The sequence below is a fragment of the Penaeus chinensis genome, chromosome 6 (genome assembly GCF_019202785.1).
Source record: "Penaeus chinensis breed Huanghai No. 1 chromosome 6, ASM1920278v2, whole genome shotgun sequence".
In the NCBI taxonomy this organism is placed as follows: domain Eukaryota; kingdom Metazoa; phylum Arthropoda; class Malacostraca; order Decapoda; family Penaeidae; genus Penaeus; species Penaeus chinensis.
Genome location: NC_061824.1, coordinates 11984549 through 11999548, shown reverse-complemented (window position 1 = coordinate 11999548; position 15000 = coordinate 11984549). Strand labels below are relative to the sequence as shown.

At 43.3% G+C, this 15000-nt stretch overlaps 1 protein-coding gene across 2 annotated transcripts in view; it reads left to right on the top strand.

Moving 5' to 3' along the window:
• Positions 1-15000, top strand: part of LOC125026188 (protein bric-a-brac 2-like) — a 90728-nt gene that overhangs the window by 66541 nt on the left and 9187 nt on the right. The window contains exon 8 of one of the 2 annotated variants that reach the window (XM_047614479.1): positions 1-2529. This exon is cut by the window's left edge and continues 419 nt beyond it. The exons of the other annotated variant lie outside the window; for it this stretch is intronic. Within the exon in view, the coding sequence (XP_047470435.1) occupies positions 1-195 (195 nt within the window). The 3' untranslated portion in view covers positions 196-2529. Of the gene's footprint in view, positions 2530-15000 lie in introns of those variants that run through there. 2 annotated transcript variants of the gene reach the window in all.

Below are 15000 nucleotides of genomic sequence, written 5' to 3'. Positions count from 1 at the left end.
TGGTCAGGTCATACATCAGGCTTCGGCCACCTGAGCGGCAGGGTCGTGCCCCCTGGCCTCGTGCCCATCACTTTGCCCTACACCCGCGCCGCAGCCGGGGGGCACACGCCCACCACCAACCCAGGCGGGACGAGGGACGCGGCCCAGGCCAGTCAGACGCCCTCTAAATCCTCCAGCTTTGACTCACTGCTTTAGTGCACGCTCTTGTCCTGTAGTTTGTTACAGAGTTTACATGTTGTTTCTGCCAGTGTGAGAGTGTTGCTGCCCGAGACCCCTCCTGCCCCAAGACCGCTGTCGCAGCAGCTTCCCTGCCGTGCGCCTCCCCTGCCAACTCTTTTGTTTGTTCTTGCCTCGTCTGTTTAGCTCGCAATATTTAAATGTTCGTGTGACACTGTAATACGATTTTGTCCAAGGAGGCAAGGGAGGACGAGCAGTGGTGGGCTGTTGCTCGAGACGGTAGAGGAGGAGACACCCGTCTCAGGATTGAGTGTCTTTGTGCTATTCCTAAGACAGTTGGTGCGCCTCGCAGCCACAGCCTGCCTGGACGGTTCAACCCGGGAGAGTCCTTATGTAGCACGCGTTCATCCACAAATACCATATATTAACCACATCCCTTGATGCATTGTGTACCAAAATATATTGATATGTATTCAGACCAACTTGTCATTTGGGAATGACCGCAGGCATAGGCTGCAAGTTGCGTAGCTTCTCATTTACTGTGAGTGGATGTGGAGGAAGAGGAACGAGTCTCCCTGGTGTGTTGTGCTTTGTGTTGACATCAGTATTGGAAGTGCTTGTGGCTCGGGGCGCCGTTGTAACAAAAACCTCGCAGGCCGGTGATGGGCCACCTTACACCTTAGTGACTGTAAAGCCTTGGCTATTAAGTTATAATGTTTGTCGGTGGTTGAAGAGTATTATGCCACGTGTATAATGCCTGCATATTTTCATATGTTAAGTTGTCTTGATTGATTGATAGAGAATGCCATATGTACATTGTCAAAATATTTTCATAATTTGACATGACGTCACCTAAATGGACAGTTTAAAATCTAGTTTTACCCATTGATGATACGGACCAGTAGCTAGATAGAGCAATATGCAACGGACGTGGTAACATACTAATTAGAGGTAGGCCGTAGTCCCATCACCAGTCAGGACGGCACGCTGGTTGATCCGGCTGCACGCGACTCCGGTCGCCGTGCAAGCCCTTCGTTTCTTCTCTGTTTCTGAGGCGTTATGGTCATTTCACTCGGGCGCGCGCGGCCCAACTTGATTAAAGACATTTTGGATGCGTGTTGTGTGCCGTTAACGTATGAGTTCTTCACCCTGTGATCTCGCCTCGCCATCATCGCCTGGCCACCAGTCAGCATGTGCTCAGAGAGCAGGCATTACCCGGCTGCCAGCATGACGCCGCCCTCCGAGCGAGGGCGCGCTGCCCCGAAAAGCTCTGACGGTTCCTAGACGGGTCTCGCGGCCAGACGGTGATTCCACAAGGACGCGAGGGAGGTAAACCAGGATCTGATTTCGATTCACAAACTAGTGAACTTTTATCCAATGTCGTCATGATACTTGTACTACAGCACTACCAAAGCAGCACATGCGGTTGTACAAAAATGGGGTAATGACTCCTCTGATCATTGTTTGGAGATGATTTGATTATATTTAGGACTTAGTTGATATTTAGGTTTGCCTGTGCTTTTCAAGTGTGTCATCATCGCAGGACTGGAATCATAATAATGTGCGTCTTTCCATGATTTGATGTCTAGTAATCGGAGTGTGCGTTGATGAGTAGATGCCAGACTCTTGCATCGCGACGCCGCCCAGGCTCCCTCTTGCACGCCTACCGACTCGCGCCCGCTACGAGGCCGCGTATCATGGAGCAATAACTTGTCAGACAAGACTATTTGTTAAGTTTTTTGATGCCATTGACACAAACACACACATCACACAAACGAGCATAGTCACGGTAGATTACTTTCATTTATTTTTTAAGATTCATTCAGGTAAAGTAACATTTAATTACATAATGCAATTATTTGTTTCTTTAAATGGCAGGTTGCTGTTATTGTCATTATTATAGTTAATGCTAATGATATTATTATCAATATTATTTTTAATGTTGATGTTGATAGTAGTATGTAACGTTAACTGTTACATTTGTTGCTCATTTTAAAGATGATAATGTACCGTTTTCTAGGTAGACTGTACCTTAATGCATGGCAACTTTAACAGGATTTTAGTAATAGTAATACTTCGCAAACATACACCCATACCTGAGACATTTATTTCTTGTTTTACACGCAACAGCCAGTGTAGTCACAATACATCAATATTGTTATTGTTATATATCCGTGAATGTAGTGCGAACACGGGGTAGTGTCCGCCGTTAGGGAAACTTCAATGGCAAATGTAAGCGTGTGTGTTTGTTGTATGTTTTTTATAGCTAGAATGTGTGTGTGTGTGTGTGTGTGTGTGTGTGTGTGTGTGTGTGTGTGTGTGTGTGTGTGTGTGTGTGTGTGTGTGTGTGTGTGTGTGTGTGAGTGTGTGAGTGTGTGAGAGAGAGAGAGAGAGAGAGAGAGAGAGAGAGAGAGAGAGAGAGAGAGAGAGAGAGAGAGAGAGAGAGAGAGAGAGAGAGAGAGAGCGCGCGCTTGCGTTTGTGTGTGTGCGTGTGTGCACTTACTTGTACACCATTGTATGAATGCAAGTACGTGTACATCCTTGTATTTGTCTTGTGAGGATGTGTGTGCGTTTCTGCGTACAGTAGGAGATGGTGTGTGCATCGACCTCATGTCGATGTGTATGCATTCAAGCAGCGACTAGTGGAGAGGGAGGCAGCAGGGAACATGGGTAGGACGTGTTCCAAAGTGACTGCAGTCGCGCCCCGTGTGCGACCTGGGCGGCAGTAGTTTGCGGTACCGGAATCGAACAGACTGGATAATGTAACCACAAACTAATGGCTTTAAATCAAACGCACATGTGTTATCCACACAAAATGATGAAGTATTAAGAAAAAGCTTTACAGCTTTTTGGTAGCTTTTTGGTTATTATGGATAAGTATTCATGGTTTAATGTTTGATGACATTAAGGTGAAACTGTACATGATAGAATATATGATTTATTATTAAGTGTAGTCAGAAGTGCAATGGAGATATTCGAAGTAATGTAACGAAGTCAAAATTTAAAGTCTGATTATTTTAATTATCTCATATACAAGACTGTATATCTACAACATGGATAATGATAAGTGATTTTGGTTTCAATTAAAATACTTGTATATAAAATGGTTGTTTTATTTTATGTTCCTTATTTGCTGAAATAGTTCACAAGCAGATGTGAACTCTCAGACTCTAGGCCTCTCAGCTGGCCTAAAGACTGAATTTTCTGAAAAAAAAAACAAAAAAACAATGCAAGGCAAGAGATGCATAACACGCTGCACCGGAAAATTGGGTTCAGTTCAACATGTCGCCGGCGCTTCAATGGGAGGAAATTGGCTCGTGACGATTACTGGTTTAGCTACGAAAGAGTGGGGCCCAGTGTTGGAGTGAATGTGTTGAAGCCTAACTGAAACAAGGTAGTTTATTAGAGATGATTATTGGCGCATCTAACGGGGAGGGGGGGGGGGGGGGGGGGGAGGTAGAGCGGTTTGGGAGGGCGAGTGGCACAAGAAGGGACGCAGCGTCACGAGAGAAGAACAAGGTTGTGTATATGGGAAGGGTGTGAAACAGGGAAGTGATGTTGCAAATGATAGAAGTGAAAGAGTAAGTGAAAGAAAGCAATGGTACGAGAAATGAAAGATAAATAAAGAGAAATGAAAGAAGAATCGAATGAACATGTCGCTTGGATTTGACAAGATGCACCAAGGTTAGAGTTAAAACCTCACTTAAAGGCAGTTATCCTTCAGGAGAGAAAGAACCAAACGGATGCTGCAAAGACATATATATATATATACTTAAACGGTAAGTCATTTCCATTTCCGGGCGATTTTTTAATATGATTTTTCCCCTTTTTTTGACAACGTTGGAATGGTGTTGTTTGGACGAGCTTATTCTGTCACTGACGGTGGTGGACGTGTGCGTAGTCGAGCGCAGTTGACCCAGGCACCGAGGCACTTCCTTTCTAGATCAGTTACCGGTGCCTTGTGGCCCGGGGTACGTGCAGCCCCTTCCTTCTCCCCGTCACCGGTTGGGAAATGGATCTTCCCTGCCACAGTGCACGTTAAGGAACAGAAGAAAGGGTGATATAAATGTATATATTACGGGCTGCAAAGTGTAAGACGCGATGCCTACATAGGGAGGTTCCTGGCCCACGAGTCCTTCCCTCCATAGTCGCGCGGCCGAGCCTCGAGGGGCGTGGCTGGAAGGCAGAAGAGCCATGTGGCAGGCCCATCAGACGCCCCAGCGCTGTTCGGGCAGATGATTGATGGACGAGTCGTGTAACAGTCTGCTGTGGTGGTTGTTATTATTATTATTATAATTATTATTATTATTATTATTATTATTATTATTATTATTATTATTTTGCCATTGTTTTATTAATATTATTATTTTTGTTAGTAGTAGTAGTAGTAATATTGTTGCTATTATTATTAGTAGTAATATTGTCATTATTATTATTATTATTATTATTATTATTATTATTATCACTTTGGTATTGGCATTATTATTATTATTGTTAATATTATTATTATTATTATTGTTGTTATTATTATTATTATTATTTAATTATTATTATCATCATCATCATCATCATCATCATCATCATCATCATTATTATTATTATTATTTTTTTTTTTTGTCATAATTTCGTCTATGTCTTCGTGGTGACAGTCATGTATTATTGTGTTATTACAATTTATTACGATTTATATGTTTATAGTAGTGTAGTATATTCATCAGTATCAGTCATCATTATTTCCTTTTAGAATTATTACTACTACTATTACTATGCCTGTTATTATTAGCTGTACTCACTTTTCATTATTGTTTTAAGTTTAATGTTAACGTCGAAGTATTACTATTATTATTGTTATTATTATTAGTACTACTACTACTACTACTACTATTATTGTTATTATTATTATTATTATTATTATTATTATTATTATTATTATTATTGTTGTTGTTATTGTTATTGTTATTATTATTATTATTATTATTATTATTATTATTATTATTATTATTATCATCATTATCATCATTATCATCATTATCTTCATCATCATCATCATCATCATCATCATCATTATTATCATTACTATTACTGTTATCATTATTATTATTATTATTATTATTATTATTATTACTTTTATAATTATAATAATTGTTTTTATTATCATACCATTATTATTGCATTTACCGGTATTATTTTTATTTTGTTGTTTTAGTCGTAAAATTTCTACTTATTCTCATTGATGGTGTCAATCGTGGCATTAGAGACAGGTGCCGTTTTGTTCGTTGTTTTTGCGCCACACTACCGCTATCACCACGTCTTGCTCATGGCTTAGTCCTTTGGCGGGGGCGGGGGCGGGGGCGGGGGACCTCGTGGGCGCGGAGAAGGGCCCACCCCGCCCTCACCCTCTCTAGGTCGCGCGTCCGTTCACTGGCTCGCTCTCGGAGACGACATGTTGGTTTGTGTGTTGGATGAGTTAGCCGTTTGTCTGTTCAGTTGTCGTGTTTTGTTGTTCTTTATGTATTGTCATCATTGTTGTTGTTGTTGCTGTTGCCATTAATTAGTTTTCCTGAAGTTAGTATGTATGGATGTGCATTTCACGTTTCTGTTTTACTTTTAGCATTTTTGTTTTTGCATGTTCTGTATAATGAAGACGCGCGCTAGTTTATATATGATTTGCAGCTTCAGTGCGTTGAAGTCGATTGCCGCAGAGCGATGCAGCATCTGGTTTATTTGTGTGTGTGTGTGTGTGTGTGTGTGTGTGTGTGTGTGTGTGTGTGTGTGTGTGTGTGTGTGTGTGTGTGAGTGAGCCGACTGATGATTCACAGAGAATGTGTCGGATTACTTTAGAGTATGCAGTGTGCTTGCCGCCCCCACGTCCCGCCTGGCTCACGGTAAGGCACGTTCAGTCCCTTCCCCCCAGTGGCCCTCGACTCGGTCATGCCGCGGTTGTGACCTGGCTTCGCTCTTCTTCGAGTGTCATCTATAGACTTCCCCCTCAAAAGATTTAAGTCGTCTCATGTAGGAATGTTTATGACGTGCTTCAAAAAGTGTAGAATTGGAATTCATATTCTAAGGAAATATACACTTTTCCATGCACTCTTAATAAGAATACAAAACCTGGCGTGAGCATTCGTGTAGCCAAGCCGTCTTAGTAGGCGCCTCTTCAGATTCACACAAGAGTGGCACAGGCGATCATTTAGGTATGCGATAGAGGTCATTCCGGGCCCACAGTGTGCGGCGCGGCAGTCCCTGCGGCGGACGCGGACGCCCCTCCAAGGGCGGCTTCCGTGTGCGGCCGTTCCGCCGAATATCGGTCGTAATGTCCCGTCGCTCTCTCTGGCTCGGGTCCTCGAGCCCCTTCGGCGGCCCGAGGGCGGAGGCTTCAGAATGTGCCCGGGGCAGCCCCTCTTGTGTCAGAGCGGTCCAGTAGTGTAGTCAAGGTAGCTGAGTTGTAATATAAAAGACCCTCCCTCTCCCCCACCTTCCCCTCCCCTCCCTCCCTCTCTCTCCCCCGGGCCAGTAGTAGCACAGTAAGGTAGTCCAGCCATAGTACAACCCGGTTTTTCTCCTTTTGCAGGTGAGACGGAACTGAGAAAAGCCTACGACAGAGAGAGAAAGGTGTGTCCGGTTTGTCAGAAGACGATCACGGCCAAAAACATAGCGCGCCACATACGCACTCACGGCAACATGGCCAAGTTAGAGTCCGTGTACGAGAATCTCGACCTGATCGACTGTGCGTGGATACCGGAGTGAATCGGCACGAGTCTTTAGAAAAAAAAAACAGTCCTGGAATTGAAAGAAAACTAATTAAACTCAGTGTGCAGATGAGGAAACGATGAGAGTGTGAGAGAGAGAGACGAGTATATTTATGCGGAGGCTTTTTTTTTTTTTCTTTTCTTTTCTTTATTCCTAAAAGAGATATGACTTGTCTCTGCGTAGGGTGCTGTGAAGTTCGGAAGGGTTCGTCCCGAAGACTGCGTCACAAAGCCAAAAGGATATGGGCTGTTAGAAGTACCTTTTGTTTTCCAGATTAGATTTAAGTAAGTTGACTCTATTCTGAATTATATATATTAAAAAGACTATATTTTTAATCCAGTGTTGTGAAGTCAAAAGTTAAATTTAAGTGCGCAGGTAAAGTCATCAACTTCGACAGAAAGTGGAGTGAAGTGAGAGCACTCCTCCACCTGTGACGTCACGGCCACTCATGGCTTGTCTTGTGTGCGCGTCAGGATCATCATCCCTAAATGAAGTATTTGAAGAGTATGTTATATTGTCGTAATGTTCCTTGGATGTCATGTATTTTGTAACACGGTTACTTAAGTGAATTTGTTTTTACTCGAGAGGGTAGAGTGATTGAGTATAAGGACCACATTTCCCCCTTTTACTTTTATTTTGGATTTATGTTATTATTGTTATTATTATTATTATTATTATTATTATTATTATTATTATTATTATTATTATTGTTTAGTTTTATGAGTCTCACCATCCTAATAGTCGCCAGGTTATAGCTGCTATACTACGCTTTGATTTATTGTGTGTAGCAGGGGGACTATCAGTGTTTTCCGAACAGCGGAGCGACACGTACAAGGTTGAGTGGGAGAGTAGTCATTTAGAAGGGAAGTTGGGCGTTCTCCCGCCTTTCCCGCTGTGCTTTCGTGCCCACCGAGGGAAAGGAGTCGGAGGGGGAGATAGTGAATTTCGTAGCTTTGGATACCAAGTAATTACCATTTTAGTTTAGACTGGATCGGAGCTCATCGGTGTTATTGCATACAAAACAGGGGATAGGAGGGGATAACGCTGGTTATTGGTAGCAGCTTCATCAAAACTTTCTACCGAGTGGGGGTTGAATTTTCCTAAGTAATAGCAACGGTGACTTTGGCTGTTGGGAGGGGATTATAGTTTTATATACAGTTGTAGTCTTATTTAATATTTATTCACGTCAGATATGCTCATGGTTGATGGTTGGAGATGAGCTGTGCATCATGCTATGCGGGCCAAGCAAGAGGCTCAAACCTCAACTCGCATATTAACGGCAGTACTGTACCTGTACCACCTGCTCTCGGACCCTCACTCATGCAATAAACCATTACATTATTGTGGTGTCTCTTACGTTGCAGGCATTGTGTTGCTGACCCATACGACAGTGCATGCTATTAGTTCACTCCAGGCCCAAGACGGCCCCGTAGGACACGTTTTTGAGAAGTGTCACAGGGTAGGCTGTTCGGGGGAGGGCGACGGCCCGCGAGGCTCCCTCCGGCGAGGCCCTGCCAAAGGTACCTTCCCCGGGGGGCGGTCCCGCGCGTCGCCTGCACGAGGGCTTAACCTGTGACATTTTCCCCTTTTTTCAATGTGATCACTCTGAAGTTGAATAATTTATATCACTAGTATTATACTATTTGACATAATTGCTACGCCAGTTTGTTATACATGGTTCATGAACTGGACGTATTTTAGACTATGTTATTTACGTATACATTTCCTGTTGATTATTGTCGGTACATGATATAATCTTGTATTGAACCTTTTCTTTATGTTTGCCTTTCCTAATTATGAAGTTTGGCATTGTTTTGCACAAAATAAAGGAGTAGTTTTACAAAGTGTGTTTTATCTGTATACCCAGAGACGAAGCAGCCAGTTCGGAAAGCTTCCCCGGCGAAAAGGTCGAAATATAGTATTGGGTGTTACGTCGCAGTCATTTGCATCTTAACACATAATTCACACATATTCTTGCAAAAGATGAAGAATCAGGAAACATTCCATAATTAGGGGTGTTTTTCTTTTACATAAAATGTACTTTATGGCGACTTGGTCCAGTTTGTTTATCACGATTCGAAACATCTGGGGGTAGGACGAGGATTTCATGAAGACCAGTCTTCATGAAATATATCTGTATGGCAGATACTCACTACATTTTATTACATGAATACGTTTTGTATGTGCTTATGTTATGAGAGTATGAATACAATTCGCAGAGGTGGATTTCTGCTTGTGTTTCAGCCATGCGTGAGATTGAATGAAAGGGGTTAACATTTTGCAATACCGTATCCTACAGTTTACACATTTACCTCTTACTTAGCTTCAACTTTCCTGTACCCAGCAATCACAACATAGAAGCGTGTTTAACATATTGAATAGATGCAACATTATCCCTGCGATTTGGGTGTTACACGGAAGAAGTAAGCAAGTGCCTGTGGTGAAGGAAACACGAACTTTGGGACATAATGAAACTTAGTATATAAAATAAAGCAAAAAGCAAAAGATAAGTAAAGGGTGAACGAGAGAAAGGCAAAAATGCTAATCGCAGTCCTTCTCTACTTTCTCCTCTTCCTGTTATTAAATGGATCGATATCTTATTCCGGTTCCTTGGAAGCCGAAGATGAAGAGGAGGCCCACCAACCCGCCCCGCGCTCTCCGCCAGGCGTTGGGAAGCAGATCCTCTTGATACGAAATCAAAGGCAGTCAAGGCCTTGGGAATCCTCGGAGGCGAGGTGGGAAGATTTGTCCCTATTCTGGCAACAGTCTGGAAGCTGCAATGGAATTTTTATAGAAAAGGAAATGTATATTGCAGGAGGAGTAGATTTTTTTTCTCGAAAGGGACACACGTTCTACGTGTGTGTTTACGTTGAAATGTGATGTTTTCCTATCCTTGGAAGCACATTTGATTTGTGTGAGAATGCGCATGTATACATGTGCACGCTTGTGTGTGTGTGTGTGCGTGTGCGTGTGCGCCTGCGTTTGAACGTAAGTGTACAGATGATTACAAAGTACATCGTCATGTGTTTGATTATTCCCCCTTTTATCAAGCATAGGGAGCAGAGGGAGCTTGAAATGGAAGCCATTTAAGGGAGAAATTAAATATTTAAACGATTTTATCAGTAAAGAATCGTGCTTCAAGTTGCTTTGTGAGTTTACCTCTTCGATGACTGAAAAAGAATGATGTGATATGGAGAATGATTTATTATCATATTGTTTCTTTATTTTCAATTCTTTTCGTAGATTTTTATAATGTATGTATGGATATTAATTTCTCGTATTATGCATTATTCGAAAATACGTATTTCATTGTAATGTCACTAAACTTTCTAAATATGTAACCCCATACACAAGCGCGCCCGCACACACGCACACGCACACGCACAAGCTCGCGCGCGCGCGCGCACACAAACGCACAGGCTCGCGCGCACACACACACACACACACACAAGCACGCGCGCGCGAGCGCGCATACACATACATACATACATACATACATACATACATAAACAAACGCACAAGCTCGCACACAAACAGAAAAACACAGGCACGCGCGCGCGCGCCCACACACACACACACACACACACACACACACACACACACACACACACACACACACACACACACACACACACACACACACACACACACACACACACAAGCACGCAAACACATAAACACATAAACACACACGAGCACAAACACGCGCGCACACACGCACACACTTGAGAAAGAAAAAGGGAGTGTGTGTGTGTGTATGTGCATATGTATCTTTATGTGTGTATGTATATATATATATATATATATATATATATATATATATATGATATATTCATTTATATATATGTATATTTATATATATATTTATATATATATATATTCATATATATGTGTATATGTATATTTATATATATATATATTTATATATATTTATATATATATTCATATATTTATTTATATATATACATATACATTTATATATTCTTGTGTGTGTGTGTGTGTGTGTGTGTGTGTGTGTGTGTGTGTGTGTGTGTGTGTGTGTGTGTGTGTGTGTGTGTGTGTCTCTCTCTCTCTCTCTCTCTCTCTCTCTCTCTCTCTCTCTCTCTCTCTCTCTCTCTCTCTCTCTCTCTCTCTCTCTCTCTCTCTCTCTCTCTCTCTCTTTATATATATATGTGTGTGTGTTTGTGTGTGTGTGTGTGTGTGTGTGTGTATGTGCGTGTGTGTGTGTGTGTGTGTGTGTGTGTGTGTGTGTGTGTGTGTGTGTGTGTGTGTGTGTGTGTGTGTCTCTCTCTCTCTCTCTCTCTCTCTCTCTCTCTCTCTCTCTCTCTCTCTCTCTCTCTCTCTCTCTCTCTCTCTCTCTCTCTCTCTCTCTCTCTCTCTCTCTCTCCCTCTCTCTCTCTCTCTCTCTCTCTCTCTCTCTCTCTCTCTCTCTCTTTATATATATGTGTGTGTGTTTGTTTGTGTGTGTGTGTGTGTGTGTGTGTGTGTGTGTGTGTGTGTGTGTCTGTGTGTGTGTGTGTTTGTGTGTTTGTGTGTGTATAATTATTTATTTATGAAATACGCAAACAAACTCGCACACATATGAATATATATATATATATATATATATATATATGAATGCATTTATGTTTATTTATTCATTCAGTTTCATATATATATATATATATATATATAAATATATATATAAATATATATATACATATATATATATACAAATATAAATGTATGTTATATATTTATATAGATACACACACACACACACACACACACACACACACACACACACACACACACACACACACACACACACACACACACACATATGTATATGCTTACATACACACACGTATCACACATACATGTGTGTGTTAACGGGATCATTTATATAGGAATGTATGTATTATATATAAATTGTATACATACATACATAATGTAGGTACTTTATGTTTATATATGTAGAGGTATAGGTATAAGTATATTTATGTATATGTTTACACAGAAAACATTCAAAGTTTCAGCAGTGATGCGTGGGCTATATGTGACCTGGAGATAGTTTAATCTGGGGGGAAGGGTTATCAGCTGGCACAGATTGCAATGTCCTTGGGGAAGGGTCAGTATTTACTAACATGGAACAAAGTGCAATGTGCAATATGCACTGGGGTATTTGAGGGTATTTTGTTCTTTGGTTTCATGTTAGCAGAGACCATAACAATAAGATATTTTTCACTAAGAATTGTAATTAAATGGTGATGGTAAGGATATGAAGGTGGCATTGGTGGTGGCGGAGGTGGTGGTGTGGTGGAGGTGGCGCTGGTGTTGCGGTGGTGGGCGCGAGGGCGTGGTGGTGACGCAGGAGGTAACGGTGTTGTGTGTTGCAGGGGGCGGCAGGGGCGGTGCAGCATCGGGGTGGAGCGTGTCACCGACCGGGGCACAGCCAGCGGGCTCGTCCGGTTCCTCGGAGGGGGCTCTAGGGGGGGGCCTCCTCCTCCTGCCGTCCCTGCTCACCTCCCTCCGCGCTGCCACCCCTCCTCCATCCACCTCCTCCACCCCCACGGAGCAGAGACCGTCCTCGGAGGGAGGGCTCAGCTACCGACTCTGCCCCGTGTGCCAGAAGAGGATCACGTACAACCACCTGAAGCGGCACATCCGCACGCAGCACACGCAGATGGACCGCGCCCAGTGCCCCTACTGCGCCCGCATCCTCAAGAACACGTATTCCCTCGAGACCCACATTGCCAACTACCACAAATGATCTCCCCAGGAGGCGGCGGTTCCCTGCCCCGCCCCCCACCCTCGCCACGCCTCCCTGGCGGGCCCAAGCTCACACTGATCCTTGCCGGGCCCGCCTCATACTCACTCACTCACCCTCACCACTTCTGTCCCACACTGACCCACTTCTGCCAGCCCTCGCTCAGACTGGGCACTTCCCTCTATCCTGAAGCCTTCTATTGACTCGCACACCCTACGGACGCTCACACCGACTCCCACTCTGTCACTCAGCTTTCACTTCCTTGCACACCCTTGGCACTGCCTCCTTCCCTCCTCGAGCCCTCGGCTCGCGGCATCCTTTCTCCCTCCCGGATATCCTTCACGCACTTGATCCATCCCGAGAAACGTTCCTCTCACTTCCTCTTCCTCTCTTATCACCACTTTCATATCCGAAAACTTTTCTCCTCTTACCCTTCCTATTGATCATCCCGGTGAGTTTCCTTTACGTTTCTCTCGCTCGAGCAAACCACCTCGCTATTTTCCCAAATGCACGTGCACCAAAAACACGTTTTAACTACTCTCCCAACAAGGACAATTCTATACTGCTTCCCTCACCCTTCCTACCACGACAGCTTTTGTTTTTCTCCTGCTTATTCCTTTTTTGATGGCCTTTCCAGCATTACACCCTCACCATTCTCTAACCTCCACCTTTCCCTCCTCCTCCCCTTCCTCCTCCTCCTCAACCTCTTCCTCTCCCTCGCCCTCTTTTCCTCCTCCTCCCTCATGCTCAGTGGGAGACTTGCCTCGAGGTCTCCGCTAAATCAACACACTCTTCGGTTTCATTTCTCCAGCACTTCTTCCTTTTGTACGTTCGAGTTCGACTAGCTACAGATCAATTGCGGTTCTCTTTTGCCGCGTAAATGATGGTGCAGATTTTTTTCTTGATTCAGAATGTCATAAAAGTTTTTAAATATCTGATTGTTAGAGAAATAGGCTTAAACACATACCGAAAATATCAAAGATTGTTCAAGGAGATTCATGAACTTTAATCTCGGTTCAGTTTTGTACAATTGTCGGTCATACTTTTCTTTTTCTCTCCTCTTTTTTCAGTGAAACACCTTTTTTTTCCCTACAGACCTTTGAGTTGCCTTGTGCCAGACATTATATTTCAGCCACACAAACGCTCCCGTTTCCAGGGCTGCCAGACTTTTTAAGACTTTTTATAAATCCACAACCTATAACAGGTGCAAGAAGGACTTGCATTGTCCAGTCCGATCCTCATCCTCCCTGCCCCTGCCCCTCCCACCTCCCCTCCCTTCCCGCCTCCCCTACCCCTCCGCCGCCCCACCCACCCCTCCACCTTTTTCCCGCAGGTGGCAAACGCTTGAGGGGAAAGTGCGTGAAACTCGGTTGTGGTGCAGAGCAGTGGCGAAGATAAGAAGCTAAGTGTTGTAATGGCACGGAGGACCGTGCTTGATGCCGTACCGACGATGTTTGTTGTGTGAAAGTGACGCTAGAGATCAGTTTGTACTGATGTTGTTTACCTACCGCTGGTGCTGTGATCTGTGATGGTACAACGATGCTGTGTTAACGTACATAGGACATTGAAATCAAGAATCAAAAGCTGAATATGCTTTATTCATTTAATCATATGCACATTAAAATTTAGGATATAAGTGATTCGACTAGTAATGAGCGTTTTGTAAAATTTCCTGCAAAATTTACGAATGCTCGTACAAGCCCAGTGGCACAACGATTTGTGATGACGATTGTGATATTAATGTTATTGGTAATTGCAATTAATGATCTACCGCCCACGTGTACCAAAGTGTTCGCATTGTGATGTTTCCATAAAACGAATTCGACAACGTTTTGGAACCAAAGAATGTTTCTCAATGGCTGTGCTGTGTTAGATAAAAGATAACAGTGATAGGCTGTGGTATAGGTTAAGTAGAACGGATTCTGTGTGATACTATAATCGTAGTTAAATCTGACTGCTGTTATCGATAAGGTTCAAGGAAATAACTGCCGTAAGTTGCAGAGTCTGGCGAACGCAACTCTGGTTGGTCGTCGCTGCCGGATCGGAGGCGCCCTTGCCGAGGGGCGCCGCGCCTTCTGCGATGATTAGGTTTAGATATTATAGGTGTCTTGTGATATAGTGTGTCCAGTTGAAATGGCCTTGTATGTTAGATAAGTAGGTTACGACCAAAAGACATTACTCATGAAGACTGCCCAGCGTCTCCGTGATATATTTTGTCGACTGCAAGCGTATTTTGCATTTATTGTCAGGGTAGTGCGGATATTCAAAATGTGCAACGCCGCACTTCGGGGCCGGAAACCCTTGTAGGAACCGGCCTTTTCTGA